Source organism: Trachinotus anak, unplaced genomic scaffold (genome assembly GCF_046630095.1).
Source record: "Trachinotus anak isolate AG129_WGS33_773 ecotype Australia unplaced genomic scaffold, CSIRO_AGI_Tana_v1 ptg000007l, whole genome shotgun sequence".
In the NCBI taxonomy this organism is placed as follows: domain Eukaryota; kingdom Metazoa; phylum Chordata; class Actinopteri; order Carangiformes; family Carangidae; genus Trachinotus; species Trachinotus anak.
Window position 1 is genome coordinate 217,128 of NW_027273858.1, and position 17,873 is coordinate 235,000.

The following is a 17,873-nucleotide window of genomic DNA, read 5'->3' on the forward strand; positions in this document are numbered from 1 at the left end:
AAATATTTCTCGATAATTTACTCATATTATTTCTTTATACATTTAAAATTTTTTATCCAGAAGTTTACCTAATTTTTGTCTGATACGTTTTTCTAAAATTTTACTATTTGTTGACAAATTTTTTTGCTAATTTTTATTATTTAACTAATATTGTAAATATATATAATATATTGTAAAAATAATGTTATTTTTCCGTTATTTTTGTAAGACTTTATTGATATTATTTCATCATAGTTATATCATTATTTTATAGCATTTTTTTTGGATATATTACAATAACATATTATTACACCAATATTATTCAGAGTCTTTCCAGATAATTTACAAATGATTTAAAAAAAAAAAAAAAAATTCTAAAATTTTAGTAGTAATACTTAGTGTTCAGTCACATTTCCAGCCTCTGATAAATAAACTGATAGACTGCTCCCCTGAGGATGAACCCTTCAGATTTCAATAACTGTGTCTCTAGCGTCCCCTTCTACAGCAACTGCAGAGAATGGATCATTTTCCAGTGTCTCATTCCACAAATCTTCAGACAGAGAAAAAAAACTCCTTTTAAAGTTTTTATTGGTTTTGTAATTCTTATACAATATTGTACATTTCCTCATTTATACAAGAATTCACATATTAACAAGTCAGAAGTGATAAATGATGTAGTGGTGAGGAGGCAACATGCTGTCAAGACCATCAGGTGACCCTCAATAAAAAAAAACTAATTCGTAAACAATGATCTCCAACGTTAAAATGTTTCTTTGTTTATCAATTTATCAAAATTTGATTTTATTTTAAACAAGTGAAAAAATCTGAGGCAAACAAAGACGCCGTGGCCGAGTTCTTCACTTGTTTAAAGAAAAAACAAACTGATAAAATAAAAGATGGAGATTTATGTCGTCTTTAATCTCATTCTTCTGTTCACCTCACATTTCTGCACAAACTCAAACCCATAAAAAACACACATCTCTCCACACAAGCAAACACATGAAGCACACACACACCCAAAGTCTCTTTAAATAAAACCTTAAAACTAAAAAAAACTGATCTGGCATCAGTCGTTCATTCCTAATCAATACTCAGCTCTGATATGTAGTTTCTGATCAATACTTGGCTGAAGCTCCGGCCTCAAACTCTTTCTAATGACACACAGCGAAAACAATGGAATAATGAATATCACTGTTTTTAATAACTCGTGGCTCAGCAGCTGTTCTGATAACTGAAGAATCATTTTTTCAAACAAAAAGCAAAATATTTGTCGCAGTTTCTCAGATGTGAAGATCTGAACACGAACTGATTCGTCCACTGAAATGAAATTAATCGACTATTTTATGAATCCATTGATCATTTAAGTCGTGTTGTGATTGATGAGAGAATGTGATGGGCATCTTTCACTGGTTTCACATCTTTTACAGCAGCAGAGTAATCAATAAAGAAAATAATCAGTAGCTGCAGCTGTAATTCAGTGGGGGCATTAGTTTCAATCAGGGTCATTGCAACCTGTTTGGTTTATTTGAATCAATTCAGAATAAAATTGATTTGTTGTTTCTGTGCCTGAAGGCGGGTCTTTGTTGTCGTCATGTTACGTTTACACTCTGTTGTAAATGTGAATATCATGTGTTTGACTCGGAGGCTGGAGACCTGCTGCAGCACTGAAATATTACCTAGGAGCCAAAGGTCACAGGTGAGGTTCTCCAGGTGAGTCTGGTCAGAAACAGACTGTCTTTACAGTCTCATGTTTAATGATGTCTTGTTTTAGTCGACCAACAGTCTCAGTTTACAGAGACTGAAAAGTGTCAAATCTTCACATGTGAGAACCAGGAACCAGTTTGGAAAATGACCGAGATGATTTATTGATTATCAGAATAGCTGCTGATTATTTTGTTGACTATTTGATTAATCACTTTTTCTTGGCAGCAGCTCTGGATGTGGTGCGACTCACCTGATACTACAATACCCACAAGCCTCAGCTGCTGTTGCTAGTATAACTGCTGAATGATCTCTCAGGTTTCTATCAAATGAAGCTATGAACTTTGTAGAATGTGAAGCTCTGTGACCAGCTGTTAGTGAAATGCACCCTGGGAATTGTAGTTTTTCCATCCTTTGATGTTTCATTAAAGAAGCAGAAGCAGATTTTCTCAGCTTCATGTCCGTCACACACTGTCCTCACACCGGCCTCTGAAACCAGGTGAGACCTAAGAGGAGGTTTGAATCTGAGGGAATCAAAGATCACCTTCTGGATCTGTTTCAAACCACCTGTCAATCAACCTGTGCATGTGGGCGGGGCTTCACTTTGGCTCTCTGTTAACGAGGCGTTTTTCTTTCTGCAGAGCTTCATGTGGATTTTTAAAGATTCACAGAAAAAAAAAGAAAAATTGCAAATGAAAAGAAATTTAAACTAAAACATCTAGACTGTCACTGCCTCTCTCTGATTGATGGACTGAGACTTGGAGAGGATCAGAGGTCAGACAGAAACCAAAAAAAAAAAACCAAACATCCTGAAAAAATCCCTGAAAGCTGATCTGAGCTCAGCGCTGGGCTGCAGGAAGCTGATTGGTCAAGGGGAAGGGTTTGTTATTAAAAAGAGGGTGTGGTAAAAGCTAAGAGCCAATCACTTGCTGTCTTTCTAAGCATGAGGGGGTGGAGCTGAGCAGAAACATCACAGGTGTTGCCAGTCGATGGCAACCAACGTCTGATTGGCCTCCTGAGCGTGACCGATGACCTCAGCGATGCCGTGCTGCCGCCACAGGCGCTCGATCTTCCTGTAGCGCTCCGAACACAGGTGGAGGGGGTTCCCCCGCCTGCAGGGACACACACGTTATAAACAAACACACACACAAAGAAATAAACAGACAAATAAGAAAACATCACAGATACAGACAAACAAATAAAAACAACAAAAAACAACCACACAAATAAATATAGAAAAAATGTTGAGGGGACTTTAATAATCTGCTCAGACAGTCACGATGTGGAGACTCCACTTCCTTCAGCTGAGTCTCCACAACAACAACGTCAACAACAAGGTGAACACCTACTTGAGTCCCTGGTCAGTCTCTCCATAGTCATCCAGGTATGGAGGAGGATAGAAACAGCCCTTCGTTTTACCTGCTACAAACAACACCTGACTCTCTCTGACCCTAGACACACACACACACACACACACACACACACACACACACACACACACACACACACACACACACACACACACACACACACACACACACACACACACACACAGGTGTTGATCGACAGGTAGATGAAGTCTCAGCTAATCACACATGACACATGTGGAAACAGTAGAATAATCATTAGAAAATGTGCAAAGACACAAACACTGAACGTTAAGAACAATATTAAACAAACTCCAGGTCCTGATCCTGAGGGGATGTGACCCACATCCCATCACAGTCCGACAGGGACACCTGAGGCTGGACCACAGTGGAGAACCCACTGTCCAGGCGCGTTACCTGAGGAAGAGTCCGAGGCCGGCCCCACAGGTGAAGGTGTGGGCGGTGCAGGCTCCTACGTCCTCTCCGTCCACCTCCGTCTGACAGCAGTAACTCTGAGAACACAACATGGAGCCACAGACCAGGCACAGAGTGGGAGCACGAGACTTGTCTCCGCCAGACCGCGGACACCTGCACAGGTAACACACACAAGTACAGTTCGCACATGGTGCAGTAACAGGAGACCTGATGCTGTCACTGTACGGTTGTGTGTGTGTGTGTGTGTGTGTGTGTGTGTGTACTGACGTGAAGCTGGACGCCTGGTTGATCAGGACGCTGTAATCTTCTGGCAGCTCAATCAGTCTGTTGGACTCTCTGGGGAACCTCACAATGACTCCGCCCCCCTGCAGTGTGTGTCTCACACCTGGATGAGAACACCACCTGTACACACACACAGGTAAAGAAACACACACAGTGTTACATCAGGTGTGATGATGGTGAGACAGGAGAGGCTCAGGTGCTCAGGTGAGGGTGTGAACACAACACCACCTAACTACACTGAAACCACACCCAGATACACCCTTCAGAGTGTGTGTGTGTGTGTGTATGAGACCTGTGTATGAGCGGATCCAGCAGTGTGTGTTGGCTCTGGTGGAGCTGCAGCAGGTTGGAGGGCAGACTGAGGTAGCTGCACAGTGCCTCCCACTGACCAGGACCAGCAACTACAACACACACACACACACACACACACACACACACACACACACACACACACACACACACACACACACACACACACAGAAACAGTTAAAGTAAAATTCAACAAACAGGAAGTTAAACATGTTCAGGATGTTTAAAGGTCAGTGCTGCTGCGGCTACAGTAATGAGCGTGACACTTTGAAAGGACGGGGTCATGGGGGGGCGGAGTCATCAGGGGCAGAGTCATCGGGGGCGGGGTCATCGGGGCGGGGTCATCGGGGGATGGTGGACGGTCAAAAATGTTTGTGAGTTTAATCTGATGACACTTTGTTCTCATGGTCACAACAGAGAAACACTGGAAACCTGTTTGTTAATGTGAGTCTGTCGTGGTGTTGTGTGTCTGAGTGTGTTCTCGTGTGTCACGTTGTGTTGTTGTTACCCAGCAGGTCAGCAGGCGGCGCCGTAGAGTTCAGGTAGTGGAAGAAAAGGGCGGCATCTCGGAGGAACGGCAGGACGCCGGCTTTAACACAACGCCACAACTGCCACCCAGAGGACACTTCTGGTAACAAACTGACACACACACACACACACACACACACACACACACACACACACACACACACACACACAGCAGCTGTTTAATCACATAACTCTGTGTTTGTACCTTTTATAGAACAGTGAGGAAGAATAAGGGTCAAACAGGTTGTGTAACAGAGGCTACTGTGCTCACCTGCCCAGGTGTTTCCTCAGCGTGTCATAGAGCTGACAGGTGAGCTCCTCTTCCTCTGATTCTCCACAGTCCTGATCCATACTCACCTCCTCTACAGACAGACAGGTGAGAGACAGACAGACAGGTGGAACTACCTGAAGTGTGTGTGTGTGTGTGTGTGTGATCGTGTGTGTGTACTGTATGTGTGAGTCACCTGTGGCAGAGGTGAGCAGGATCTGTACCAGGTGAGCCACAGTGACCAGGTGAAGGAGATGGAGGTGGGCTGAGTCCACCACACTCCGTCCTGATTGGTCCAGACTGTGAACTGAGGTGTAGGACAACACACTGTAAACCTGCACAAAGAAACACAGAGACAGTTTAACATGTAAGATGCTTTTATTCTGAAATTCAACTGGATTGAAATTGAAACCAACTTAACTAACTAACTAACTAACTAACTAACTAACTAACTAGATATAAACTGGGTTTAAACTGGATCTGAAGAGATGAAACTCACCAGCAGGTGAAACATGTCGATGTCGAGGACACACTGAGTGTTTTCCACCTGTGAGTCTGGAACCAGGGCTGCAACACACACACACACGCACGCACGCACGCACGCACACACACACACACACACACACACACACACACACACACACACACACACACACACACACACACACACACACACACACACACACACACACACATTACAAACTACTCATAAACTGACTGTGTGTGTGTGTGTATTAGTGTGTACTCTGTTGTGTGTTTACCTGCAAACAGTCTGATGAAGTGTGTGTGAATGGTTTTCAGTGGAGCTGCAGTCCAACAGGCCGAACTGAACCTGGTGAGAGAGCTCAGACAGTCGTCCTACAACACACACACACACACACACACACACACACACACACACACACACACACACACACCTGAGTTTTACCTGTTGTTGTTCTTGTCATGTTTTCAGTCATTATGCGCCTGAGGTGAACCTGACAGAAGCTCCGCCTCCACTCACAGGTACATTCAGGGCTTAACGTCTGTTATTCTAACAATCCAATAACAGCACACACACCTACACACTGACTGTTATTGAGCATTGATCAGCTGAAGATTGATTTTCACAGAACTCATCTGAAGAAACAGTGACGTCATCCAGTGACTGTGTTACCTGTCGGCAAGGTAAACTTCCAAACAACGGCTTCTCCTCATCCATCAGGAGGCGCTCTGCAAAGAGAAACACTGTCAGGGTGACCTCTGACCTCTCAGGATGGTGTGTGTGTGTACTTCTCAGGTGTGTGTATACCTATACTCTGGATGGTGTAGGCGCAGGTGGACCAGCTCAGCACTGGGACTCGGTGGTCCTGCTCATTGGGGTTCACCTTGAGTCCCACCTTGTAGGTCGACATGCTGAAGGTGGTGATCATCTCATTGATGCTGCTGGAGAACGGGTTCCTGAGGGACACAGTGACATCATCATCTGCTGACATCATCCAGGTGTGTTTTCACAGACGTCCTGTGGTGCTAGTTTTTGTAGTAATGATCAGTATCAGACTGGGACTGAACTGGTCACAGTGAACTCCACCTGCAGCCCTCTAGACTCTGGGCTCACCTGCAGGTCTGGGCCACGTCACTACAGGTGAATTTACCTGTTCTGCTGTTTGTTAAACTAGATTATCTTCAGTGGTGTAGATGTTCTTCATAACGAGTTCTCTGAACAGTACTGAGTGAGACTAAAGCCTCTGGATCCAGCTCAGGTCAGAGTCTGGTCTCCACACTGACAGAGGAGTTTATGTGACAGCGGCACCAGAACCAGATCCTGTGGACGTGAATAGGTTATTGATCAGGATCAATAGAAACAACTGCTGACTCACTGTGGAGTGAAATCAACTCTGAATCCTTCAGGAACTGCAGGCTCCGCCCCCTCTGAACCACCTGAAACACACATCCAAGATAAAAAAAAACAAAACACATTAATACACATATTGATTGGGGGGGGGGCTGAATTAGTGTGACTCCGCCCCCTAAATTACTGACATGTGACTGACCTTCAGACTGCTTCCCATGGGTGCAGTGCAGTGTTGCTATCTGCTGATTGGTCGTCTTAAGCCACGCCTCCAGACTGGGAAGATTGACACTAAGAAAAAAAGAGAGAGGAAGTAGACCTGTCAGGTAACAACATCATATCAGTTTATTAGTCTATCAATAAATCTATACCTGGAGGAACACCTGTGGTCAGGTGTGTACACCTGTGGTCAGGTGTGTGTGTGTGCACCTGTGGTCAGGTGTGCGTGTGCACCTGTGGTCAGGTGTGCGTGTACCTGCGGTCAGGTGTGTGCACCTGCGGTCAGGTGTGTGTGTGTGCACCTGTGGTCAGGTGTGTGTGTGTGCACCTGTGGTCAGGTGAGAGTGTACCTGCGGTCAGGTGTGTGCACCTGTGGTCAGGTGAGAGTGTACCTGCGGTCAGGTGTGTGTACACTTGCTGTCGTGTGTGTACCTGTGGTCAGGTGTGTGTGTGCACCTGTGGTCAGGTGTGTGTACCTGCGGTCAGGTGTGCGTACACTTGCTGTCGTGTGTGTGTACCTGTGGTCAGGTGAGAGTGTGTGTGGCAGCAGAGGGATCACAGTGTTGCTCAGACACTCGCAGAGCGGACACAGAAACTCTCCGTTCTCCACGTCGTAGCTGGTGTGACCTCGAAGACGCTGCTGACGCCTCTGCTCCTTCAGCTGCACCGCCTCAAAATACCTGTGCACATGTTAAACACACATTTTGATTGTCCAGGTGCTGAGTCTGACCCCTGTGCACCTGGTGAAACACTGAAGAGATGGTCAAATGTGCAGAGACAGAAAAGTCCTGGGATCAGTTCTTATGAGTTAAAGCGGCCTCGTTTTTGGATCATGAGAGGCTCGTGGTCAGTGCGACGGGTGACCGGTAACCTGTGTGAGCTGTCGTTCGGACTCTGAGCGGCTGCAGTGTCGTACCTCTGCCAGCAGGTGGCGTGCATGATGTGTCCACAGCTGGATGTGTGAATCCCCAGAGACAGGTCAGGGTGCATGAACAGAGGGTCATGCCGCTCTGAAACACACATTCACATATCCAATAATCAATTAACTATTAACTCTGATTGGTTACTGTGTTGATGATGTCAGAGTGAAGCTCACCTGGGTCGGGCAAGTTGCGGCAGCGGTTCTTGGACAAAACGGTCGACCTCTGGACAAATGCAGCCAGCACCATGGCTCTGCCGTGACCTCTGACCTCCTGCTCCTCCTGACACAGGATACATGTCACCAACTGACGACGCTCGACTCCGCCCACCCTCCTGGGACCAACACACACCTGTGAAACACAGGTTGGGACCGAACTGGGAGGACTGGGAGCGGAGGAGGGGGAAAGTATTTTAATATTAATATCTTAATATTTCGTGTCAGTGGATGAGGCAGAAACACTTCAACCAGCTGTGTCTGCAGCAACTGATATGAGCAGGTGCAGACACACAGGTGTGTACAGGTGTATGTACAGGTGTACCTGCTCTCTGCCGCAGCAGACGTCGAAGCCTCCAGCTCCTCCAGACTTTGTTGAAAAAGTTCTTTGTTCTCGTTGATGAAATGTTTCTGCATCTCAGACATCTGAGCCATGATCTTCTCCCTCCGGAGCCGCGCCATCTCCGCCTTCCTCTTCCTCTCTGCCTTGTCCTTGTCTCTCAGCGTCTGCAGGAGACAACTGGGGTTTTTTCTCCTCAGCCCACTGATGCAGGTCCATGTGTTATTCAAGTGTTTTTGTGTCTTACCTCCTCCTGTCCTTGTCCTGGGCTGATGGTGATGGTGGATGTGGATGATGTTCGTTCTCTCATTGTTTTGATGTTTGCAACCATCTGCACACAAACAAACAAACAAACAATAAACATCTATAGCAGCAACTGAGCATGGAGACAGAGCAGAGAAGCCTTGAGAGGACAGACAGAAACTTGTCCTTAGTGACGTGAATGAAGGTAAAATGGGCTGAGCATGGAGCCATGTGGGATACTGAGGAACAGACGTGCTGCAAAATATGTCCTGTTAGCTTTAATATCTGCAACGAAAACTGTGACAAAAATATTAGTTGACAACAGTTTATTCAGAAGAACTAAACCTAATAAAAAGTCTTTAAAAACTATCTGAACAAGATATTTCTGGCTGTTGGAAGAAAATGTTTCTACAGTTTGTGATTCTGCAGCTCATTCAATACATTTACATCAAAACAGTCATTATTGATTTGTCCTTTTGACTTATACATTAAGTTTTTAATTGTTAATAAAAAATGTCTACATCGATCGATCTGGTTTACCTTGAGGATCCAGGTGATCATGTCTTTGTGGACCTCCAGGTGAGGAGCGTTCTGCAGACTCTCCAACAAGGCCAGGACACTTCCTGAAGTACTGGGAGCTTCACCTGGACCTGAACACACACACACACACACACACACACACACACACACACACACACACACGTGAGTCTCAGAGGAGAAACAGAGAAACTACATTTCCTGTATCCTGTTCAAGTTGCAAGAAATATGGTCACAATGTCTCCTTCTGTTATAGTAACACTATAGAGTTACTGTGTGTAAATGTGTGTGTGTGTGTGTGTGTGTGTACTGACGTGTGATCTTGCAAGTGTAGTTGAAGGTGACGTCATCATCTCCACTGCTGTTCTCCAGCTGCTGCTGCTCCTCCAGCAGAGCCATGCCCACCAGGTGGAGCACCTGTACGTACACACAGTACACACAGAGAACACAGAGTATACAGAGTACACAGAGTTAACACACAGTTAACACAGCCATCCAAACACTATACACTGGGTCTTTACATGTTATCTTCTGATCAGGGAACTACGGTGTTCCCTGAGGGTCACGCTGAGGAAACACGCTGACATGAAGCCTGAGTAAACAGTAAAACAGTAACTGGGACATTTTACTGCACTGAGTACTTTTACTTTTCATTTTCCTGATTAAACTCATACTTTTATTGAAATTCCATTTTAAATGCAGTATTTTTTACTCGGGTATTAGTTCTCTGACCTTCTTTATCCTGATGAGATTAAATTATTAAATGATGTTTATCTATTTGATCAGATTTTCTTCCTGACTCCTGAAGCTGCTTGATTCACAGATAATCAATGGAAGTGTAAAGTTTGTGTGAACCTGTGGCACCTTCAGTATCACAGCTCCACCTGTCTTACCCTCTGCAGCATGGACTCGGTCCAGCCCCCCCCACTGGGCTCCACAGCCCACTGCAGCACAGCCCCCTCCACAGCCAGCAGCACGTCACACTGCAGCAGGTTCACCAGGCTGCCGAACAGAGGACAGAGAGGGGGGGGGGGAGGGGGGGGCAGGGCTGACACACACACACACACACACACACACACACACACACACACACACACACACACACACACACACACACACACACACACACACACATTTCCATAAATGACTGTACGAGGAAATGTTTCTTTGAGGCTGATCTCACACCTGTGGTTCAGGTAACATGTGTTTCACACGTGCTGTTGTTATGAGCTCATCATCATCATCATCATCACCACTTCATCTGTGAGTGGTTCTGTCTCCTCAGTGAATGTAAACAGATCCATTAGAAGATAATTTCCTGAGCAGGTCACAGATCAGCAGGTGGATTTAATGACCGTCTGTGGTTCTCAGACTGAGCTCAGGTGCAAACATGAAATAAAAACCAGGTGAGAAATTAAACCTGTGGCCTTTATTGTACATCACATTCTTCAGGTCAGTTTACACATAAATAATAAAATAATTACAGTTTATCTTTGATATTTTCAGTCAGATCAGACGACTCTGAACTTCAGGTTTAAAACTGTTTCAGTAAGTGATCAGTCTGTGTGTGTGTTACAGGTGACAGGTGTGACACACACAGACACACACACACTACCTATTACTGTAACATTACACTCAGGTGTGTGTGAATGAGTGAAGGTGTTTACCTGTGTCCTCTCCATTCTGTCTCCTCAGCTTCCTCTGAGCCTCCTCTGCCTGAAACACACACATCACACACGGTTACCATGACAACGCACAGCTCAGTGATTCACAGATCAATAACCCAAACAATACCCTGATCGGAGTGTGTACCTTGGACTGGTCGGCTCTGCTGTAGTGATGGAAATACAAGTTAAAGTATTTGTTCCACTCAGGACGCAGCTCATACAGACCTCGACCGGTCACACCCGGCTTCCTGTAAACACAGTACGAATACACACAGTACTACAGTCAGTACTACAGACCTCGACCTGACACATTAAAGACACAGAGGCTGTCATGACCCAGAAATATAAAATATTAATTTCTTCTTAAAATCAATTACTGTCTAATTTCAGATTTTAAGGTGGACTGGTGAAGGTGGTTGTAAAGGTGGATGCGTATTTAAGGTGGAAGTGTGAAGAAAACAGACTGACTTGAATGAAGCTACGCTGTCGATGACTCTCTCCAGACCAGTCTCCTTATTCCCCTGAGAGAGAGAGAAAAAGGTCAGAGGTCATCTGTCTGGACAAGTGGACAAGACAGACAGACATGTAAACAGACAGATGGGTAAACAGACAGACAGACAGACAGACAGACAGAAAGACGGGTAAACAGACATGTAAACAGACAGATGGGTAAACAGACAGACAGACAGACGGGTAAACAGACAGACAGACAGACAGACATGTAAACAGATAGATGGGTAGACAGACAGACAGACAGACAGGTAAACAGACAGATAAACGTCTCACATTCTCAGGCAGAGCCTTCACCAGCTCACTGTGAGCCATCGGTCTGATCGACAGCTGGTGGATGATTTCTCTTCTGACCTCATCAAAGGGCTCCACCTGTCCAACACCTGCCACGTACCGCTCACCTGAACCACACACACACACACACACACACACACACACACACACACTTAAACCATCAGCTGCTCCGTGTTTCATTCTCAGACCATGTTACTACAGACGAGGTAAACACTCGGTCTCTTCCTGGATGTAAGACTGAGGCTGTGTCAGCAGTTTGCCCTGAGGACGGTGCTGGACCAAAGGTTAGAGATCCACCTCCATCACCTTCACAGGCCTCCACTCGAACTTGGCCAACACCTGGAACTACACCCTGAGATGTTGGCGTGATGCTGCAGCTCCCTGTGTCACCTTTAAATAAAGTTGAAGCTGCACAGACAGACTCACCGACGACCATGATGATGAGGTGAAGCATCTCCTCGATCAGAGTGTTGTTCTGCTGGACCACATCCTGTGAAACACAGTTCCTCAGTGTCAGTAACGACCTCAGCCTCTTTTCCACTGGTCAGAAAACCCACTAAGGGTTCAATCAGCAGTCACATGACTCTGCAGTAGACACAGGTATGATCGACACTGATGTAAACACAAAACCCAGGTGAACCCTCTAATTTTCTCTTCTTTTCCTGTTGTAGTGTCTTTCAGAGGACACAGACACAGGCCTGTCACCTGTCCAGGTGCTGTTACACCAGAAACTCTGCGGCTACACTGACCTCGGAGATACAAGAGTGGGCTGCAGCTCTGAGAGTTTTAAAAACACACAATCACAGATGGAAACATCTCATACGGAGGCTCCGACACTTTAACAGGCTTCTGCCAATTTGCACGGCAGCTGGCAGCTCACTGTTCCTCCACTGCTTCTGTGTGTGTATGTGATGACATCACTTTACAGAAACACAAACTCGACTGGCAGTGGAAAAAGGGTCAGTCAGCTTCTAATAACAGGTTTACCTGCGTTTAAAAAACCTGCTTATACCCAATGATTTTGGTGGAAAAGGGTATTTGTTGGCCTGTATCTCTGTCTGATGTCTGTTAGTGTCAGTGGTGTCAGTACTGACCTTGTTGGCCTCCCTGTATCTCTTCCTGATGTCTGCGGAGCTGAAAATGTGGAACAGTTCGAATCGACTCAGAACGATCATCAGGAAGTGGTTTGGATCCATCATGGACGCTCCCGCCTGCATCAGAACATAAACATCAACACCTGTAAGAGACTGAAATTACAGCCACCTGCTGCAACACCACAGGTGGAGTCAGTAGAGCCTGTGGAGTCAGTGGAGTCAGTGGAGTCAGTGGAGCCAGTGGAGCCAGTGGAGCCAGTAGAGTCAGTCTCTACCTGCAGCATGATGATGTCTTTGTCGAACATCTCCACTCTGCACTTCACGTTGTGATAATAATAGATCTGAAACACAAACACAAGTATCACAGCTGTTGTTACGTTGACTCTGGACAGTTACCGTGATGATTACTGACGGCTGTTTATCACAGTATCGATCACTTCAGTATTGATCAGCAGGAATGGTCTCACCTGGTTGATCAGGGAGAAGCCGTTCCTTCTCCACATCCCAGCATGCACCTGGGCACAGAGTACTAAGCACCGGAGGGGGAGTTCAATCAGGAGGGGGGGGCTGAGTTCACCCTGAGGACACACACACACGTTAACACGGATGTATTGATCCAATTGGTTAAAATGAAGGTTTGAGGGTCTGAAGTTTTTAAACGTGGTCAGAATCTGAGATGTTTCAACAGAAGATGAGTTTTATTCCTCAGAGTTCGATCAGAGTTAAACGTGTTTACTGACCAGAGGAAGCTGCTCAGGGAAACGAGAGGCGACTTCTGTCCTGCTGAGGAGAACATGGAGACCTGAAGGGGGGTGGGGGGTGAGAGGGGGGGTCTTCACTGTCAAACACTACAGATTCAATCTGACACAAAAATTTAATTTATACATTTTAGTGAGTGTGTGTGTGTGTGTGTGTGTGTGTTTACCTGCCAGCAGCCTGCAGACCGGCAGGTGTATGGACACTTTGTCCTGAGACACCTGGTACCTGAACGTCTCCACAGAGTGACCGGCCAGGCTCAAGCTGATTGGCTGCTCACCGTCAGGGAGGCCGCTGTGGCAGTGACTGAGCGCGCTCAGACACTTCTTGTATGCCTCGATCAACACGCACTCCTGACACACACACACACACACACACACACACACACACACACACACACACACACACACACACACACACACACAGACTGAGGTTAGCTGTCAGACAGTGTACAGTCCTTCTCGTTTAGTGGTCACCACTGAAACATCAGTCAGTCCTAATCAATAATGATCAATCAATTATTGGCAAAGACACAAGTAGTGTGTAGTGTGTGTGTAGTGTGTGTGTGTGTGTGTGTAGTGTGTGTAGTGTGTGTGTAGTGTGTGTGTGGACTCACATCAGCGGAGCACCACTCCTGGATCATGGAGATGATGTGAGTCAGTTTCATCTGCAGAGTGAACGCTGCCTCCCACTCAGGCTCCATCTCTATGTGCTGCCCCACCTGTCTCACCACCGGGTCCATGCCCTGAGACAGACAGGGAGGGAGAGACAGGTCCATGGATCAGAGACGGACAGGTGTACCTGTCCAGGTGAGCCTCAGGTGTGTATCTCTCTAAATTACCTGCATACACTTGAGCAGCTCCAGAAAAGCGTCCAGGCCTTCAAGAAACTTGAGTCTGAGCTGATCGCTCCACTCAGAGGGACGACTGATCAGGACGTACCTGTGCACACAAAGCTGGTTCAACTGGGAGACCTGGTTTCATTGAACTGGTATATAACTGTGACATAACTGGTCTGTAACTGGTGTATAACTGGTCCTCACTTGAGGTCTCCGATGAGGCTCTGGACGCGTCCAAACTTGAAGGCCTGCTGGGCCGTGTAGCGGTCGAACTGGAAACGCCCCTGCAGGTCTCTGTGACGGAGGTGATCCACAAACGTCCTGATGATGGTGGTCATCAGGTTCTCCTCCACCATCAGCATCCGGGCCTGCAGCGCGCGCACGCACACGCGCACACACGCACGCACACACGCGCGCGCACACACACACACACACACACACAGAAGTGTAAACCGAGCTCCTGATGAAGAACTATGTGAGAGACTTGGTGGATTTGCAAACAGCACAGATCACGTATCAAGTCAAAATCAAAGGGTCAGAATGATTAGAAGGGAACCTGCAGGTGTAAGGACTCATGTCACTGTCACCAACCTCTCTCACCTCCGACACAAACAGACTGAACTCACCAGTGACGGGACGGTGAATATTTGCACTGACAGGTCAGTGATGGAGAACTCACGGTCGTGGTCGTCTTTCACGTAGTCGCTCTGCAATCGTTCATAACTCTACCAGCAGGAGAGAGAGAGAGAGAGAGAGAGAGAGAGAGAGAGAGAGAGAGAGAGAGAGAGAGAGAGAGAGAGAGAGAGAGAGAGAGAGAGAGAGAGAGAGAGAGAGAGAGAGAGGTGTGTGGAGGTGCAGAGAGGAGGAGGAGGAGTACTCACCATGGTCGGGACAGTGAAGAGCTGGACAGACAGTGAGGTCACTGACACCACTCGCTCGTGGTCGTCCTCCATAAAATCTGTCTGGAGGCGTCTGTAGTTCTAGAGGGGGGATGACATTCACCTCTGGGTCAGAGGTCGCTGCTGCTGGGCCGACGCCCCCCAAACCCCCCCCCCCCACACTCAGTGTGGAATCTAACACGACGAGGGACATAGTTTAACCAACCGACCACAGTCCTATGATGTATCTGACTCCACTGTTTCCAGAAACCATTAAAACACATCAGTGAGACTCACGGGGTCACATGATCCCTCATCACCATGGACACACACTGTCATTCATTTAGCCTCAGTTCCACACACAAATACTCGATACAGCACAAATGTGGATTAATCCGCCACTGAAAATAGTCCCCAACAGATGCTTAGTATATTTCCTCCTGTTTGTCAGATAAAAAAATTCAGTGAGCAGCTGTTTGAGGAAATTACTGAGACTTTTTATAAGTGAAGCTACACCGGTTTGTTAGGATGTCACGATACCTGAACTCTTCAACACCACTGAAATCCTACGACTCCCGATACCATGTGTGATACCACAGCAAAAAACAGAAAATAACAGAGGCTGCTGCGCACACACACACACACACACACACACACCTCTCCATACAGTAAATGTGCTGCAGTAGTTTAAACTAACATGGTGACAGACCCATGGAGTGAAAACAGTCAGTGTTAAATTCTGACAGACTGAACAGTGATGACTGTTGCTGCTAATGTTATGAGCTGTCGCTACATTAGCCTAAACAAGCTAATGTTAGCCTAAACAAGCTAATGTTAGCCTAAACATGCTAATGTTAGCCTAAACAAGCTAACATTAACACTATATATCTTCGTCTTCTTCTAGTTTAATATCAGACTAGAACAGTCTGATTATTAGTAGTGATTAATATTAGTCTTATTATTCTGCCCTCATCAGTCCTGGAAGAATCACATTCTAGTACCTATGACATCTACGGTCCCTTCAGCACCTACAGTGCAGCATACAAGAGAATTTTGGCATCGACTTGGTACCAAATCGGTTCTCATGTCCCAACTGGATTGTGACACCTTGGAACAAAGCAGTCTTCTTTGAACACCTCATCACTGGTTACAAATGTCCACCCAGTGTAACCAGTAGTGACTGATTTTCATGGCTTTGGGTGGTTTATAAAGTCCAGAATAAATCAAATTATCCAGTAATTCATGAAAAACCCACAAACATTAGAGGAAAGTGTGAAAAAAAAAATCTGCAAACGTGATGCAGCAGAAATGTGTTTTTTTCCATAGAAGCAAATAAACTAAAGGAGTCATGTTTCCTCTGTGTCTGCAGCAGCTTCAGAAAACTAACTTTAAAGGTGTGTTACAGCTACTTTCACACACACCTGCTCTGTACTGCTCAGGGTGAGAGGATCAAACACACACACTGCAGGTAACTAGGTCACAACGGAAACACACCACAACCACAACAACAACAACAACAACAACACTGCTCACGTGTATCAGCACAAATAAGTGAATCAGCTTCAACACAGGAATCACTGTCAGAGCAGGTCAGGGGTCAGATGTGTTTGGAGCTTTGCGTCCACAGAAGTGAAGCAATGGACCTGATCCATCAGCTGATGAAGATCATGTGATATGATCGAAAGTCCAAAAACCCTGAACTGAGACTTTTGTCACGAGGTGGAAACTGATCATTAAACAGCTGATCAGATACAAACTCTTTAACGTGAACCAACAAGTTCAATAAAGATCAGGGATTCAGGTCATTTATAACAACGTGTGTGTGGATCAGGTGTGTGTTGATCAGGTGTGCGTGGATCAGGTGTGTGTGGATCAGGTGTGTGTGGATCAGGTGTGTTACCTTGGCAAACTGAATGGCAAAGATCTTCTTGTATTTGAAGTCCATGAGGAGACTGTTCATCAGCAGCTGGTGGTAGATGTTCCTCGCTCCTGAGGACAGAGATCAGGTGAGTCCCTCCATCTTACCTGTGTCACTGACTCAGTTAGAAGCATCAGCACCTGTTCTCACTGTTCACTCAGCTTTATTCATGGAAAAAGGTTTTTAAAGAAGAAACTCTGCAGGTTCATCAACTTACATTAAAACCTTTTTCACATCATGAAGAATTTACTGTAAAACCTGTTTCACCACCAGACAGTAAAACCAGTTTTATCCAGCAGCTCAGACCAGTTACTGTCAGTGAGAACATCTCCTGTCGTCCACACCAACAACAACAACTATAAATATATTGTTTAACCACCTGACTGACAGGTGAACGCGTCACCATCAACACTGAGGCTCAAAAAACGACACAGTAAAAACATAAACAAGAGATGAGCCAGGCTCATGTGCTCATATTAGTACACACAGTACTGCGTTGGTCTGGTTACTTGTGTATTAGTACACACAGTACTGCGTAGCTCTAGTTACTTGTGTATTAGTACACACAGTACTGCGTAGGTCTGGTTACCTTTCCACATCTTGGAGTCGTTGAGCATCAGTCGGTCGACCAGTGAGGAGTTCTCTCCTTCTGGACCTTTCTGGAGGCCGACCTGACACAGGATCCTCCTCAGACCGTCTGAAACACAACAGGAATACACATTATGTAGCAGTGACACACAGACA

General features: G+C 45.9%; 1 protein-coding gene across 2 annotated transcripts in view; it reads right to left on the bottom strand.

Moving 5' to 3' along the window:
- Positions 1 to 550: 550 nt before the first annotated feature.
- The window catches only part of ubr2 (ubiquitin protein ligase E3 component n-recognin 2), a 23,396-nt gene continuing 6,073 nt past the window's right edge, over positions 551 to 17,873 (bottom strand). Inside the window, exons 9-46 of one of the 2 annotated variants that reach the window (XM_071479796.1) lie at positions 17,719 to 17,826; positions 17,112 to 17,200; positions 14,960 to 15,058; positions 14,538 to 14,701; positions 14,337 to 14,436; positions 14,112 to 14,240; positions 13,665 to 13,848; positions 13,480 to 13,541; positions 13,207 to 13,317; positions 13,015 to 13,080; positions 12,740 to 12,856; positions 12,072 to 12,135; positions 11,628 to 11,752; positions 11,310 to 11,362; positions 10,987 to 11,089; positions 10,842 to 10,890; positions 10,068 to 10,222; positions 9,489 to 9,591; positions 9,178 to 9,287; positions 8,642 to 8,725; positions 8,380 to 8,561; positions 8,016 to 8,224; positions 7,836 to 7,929; positions 7,438 to 7,599; positions 6,903 to 6,991; positions 6,729 to 6,789; positions 6,161 to 6,309; positions 6,026 to 6,081; positions 5,631 to 5,727; positions 5,369 to 5,436; positions 5,066 to 5,204; positions 4,873 to 4,963; positions 4,582 to 4,712; positions 4,057 to 4,165; positions 3,750 to 3,884; positions 3,465 to 3,635; positions 3,030 to 3,131; positions 551 to 2,792 (exon numbers count right to left, since the gene is read on the bottom strand). In XM_071479796.1, coding sequence (XP_071335897.1) covers positions 2,651 to 2,792; positions 3,030 to 3,131; positions 3,465 to 3,635; positions 3,750 to 3,884; positions 4,057 to 4,165; positions 4,582 to 4,712; positions 4,873 to 4,963; positions 5,066 to 5,204; positions 5,369 to 5,436; positions 5,631 to 5,727; positions 6,026 to 6,081; positions 6,161 to 6,309; positions 6,729 to 6,789; positions 6,903 to 6,991; positions 7,438 to 7,599; positions 7,836 to 7,929; positions 8,016 to 8,224; positions 8,380 to 8,561; positions 8,642 to 8,725; positions 9,178 to 9,287; positions 9,489 to 9,591; positions 10,068 to 10,222; positions 10,842 to 10,890; positions 10,987 to 11,089; positions 11,310 to 11,362; positions 11,628 to 11,752; positions 12,072 to 12,135; positions 12,740 to 12,856; positions 13,015 to 13,080; positions 13,207 to 13,317; positions 13,480 to 13,541; positions 13,665 to 13,848; positions 14,112 to 14,240; positions 14,337 to 14,436; positions 14,538 to 14,701; positions 14,960 to 15,058; positions 17,112 to 17,200; positions 17,719 to 17,826 — 4,262 coding nt within the window. In that variant the 3' untranslated portion in view covers positions 551 to 2,650. Of the gene's footprint in view, positions 2,793 to 3,029; positions 3,132 to 3,464; positions 3,636 to 3,749; positions 3,885 to 4,056; positions 4,166 to 4,581; positions 4,713 to 4,872; positions 4,964 to 5,065; positions 5,205 to 5,368; positions 5,437 to 5,630; positions 5,728 to 6,025; positions 6,082 to 6,160; positions 6,310 to 6,728; positions 6,790 to 6,902; positions 6,992 to 7,437; positions 7,600 to 7,835; positions 7,930 to 8,015; positions 8,225 to 8,379; positions 8,562 to 8,641; positions 8,726 to 9,177; positions 9,288 to 9,488; positions 9,592 to 10,067; positions 10,223 to 10,841; positions 10,891 to 10,986; positions 11,090 to 11,309; positions 11,363 to 11,627; positions 11,753 to 12,071; positions 12,136 to 12,739; positions 12,857 to 13,014; positions 13,081 to 13,206; positions 13,318 to 13,479; positions 13,542 to 13,664; positions 13,849 to 14,111; positions 14,241 to 14,336; positions 14,437 to 14,537; positions 14,702 to 14,959; positions 15,059 to 15,214; positions 15,314 to 17,111; positions 17,201 to 17,718; positions 17,827 to 17,873 lie in introns of both variants that reach the window. The other variant, XM_071479795.1, reaches the window with a different exon arrangement.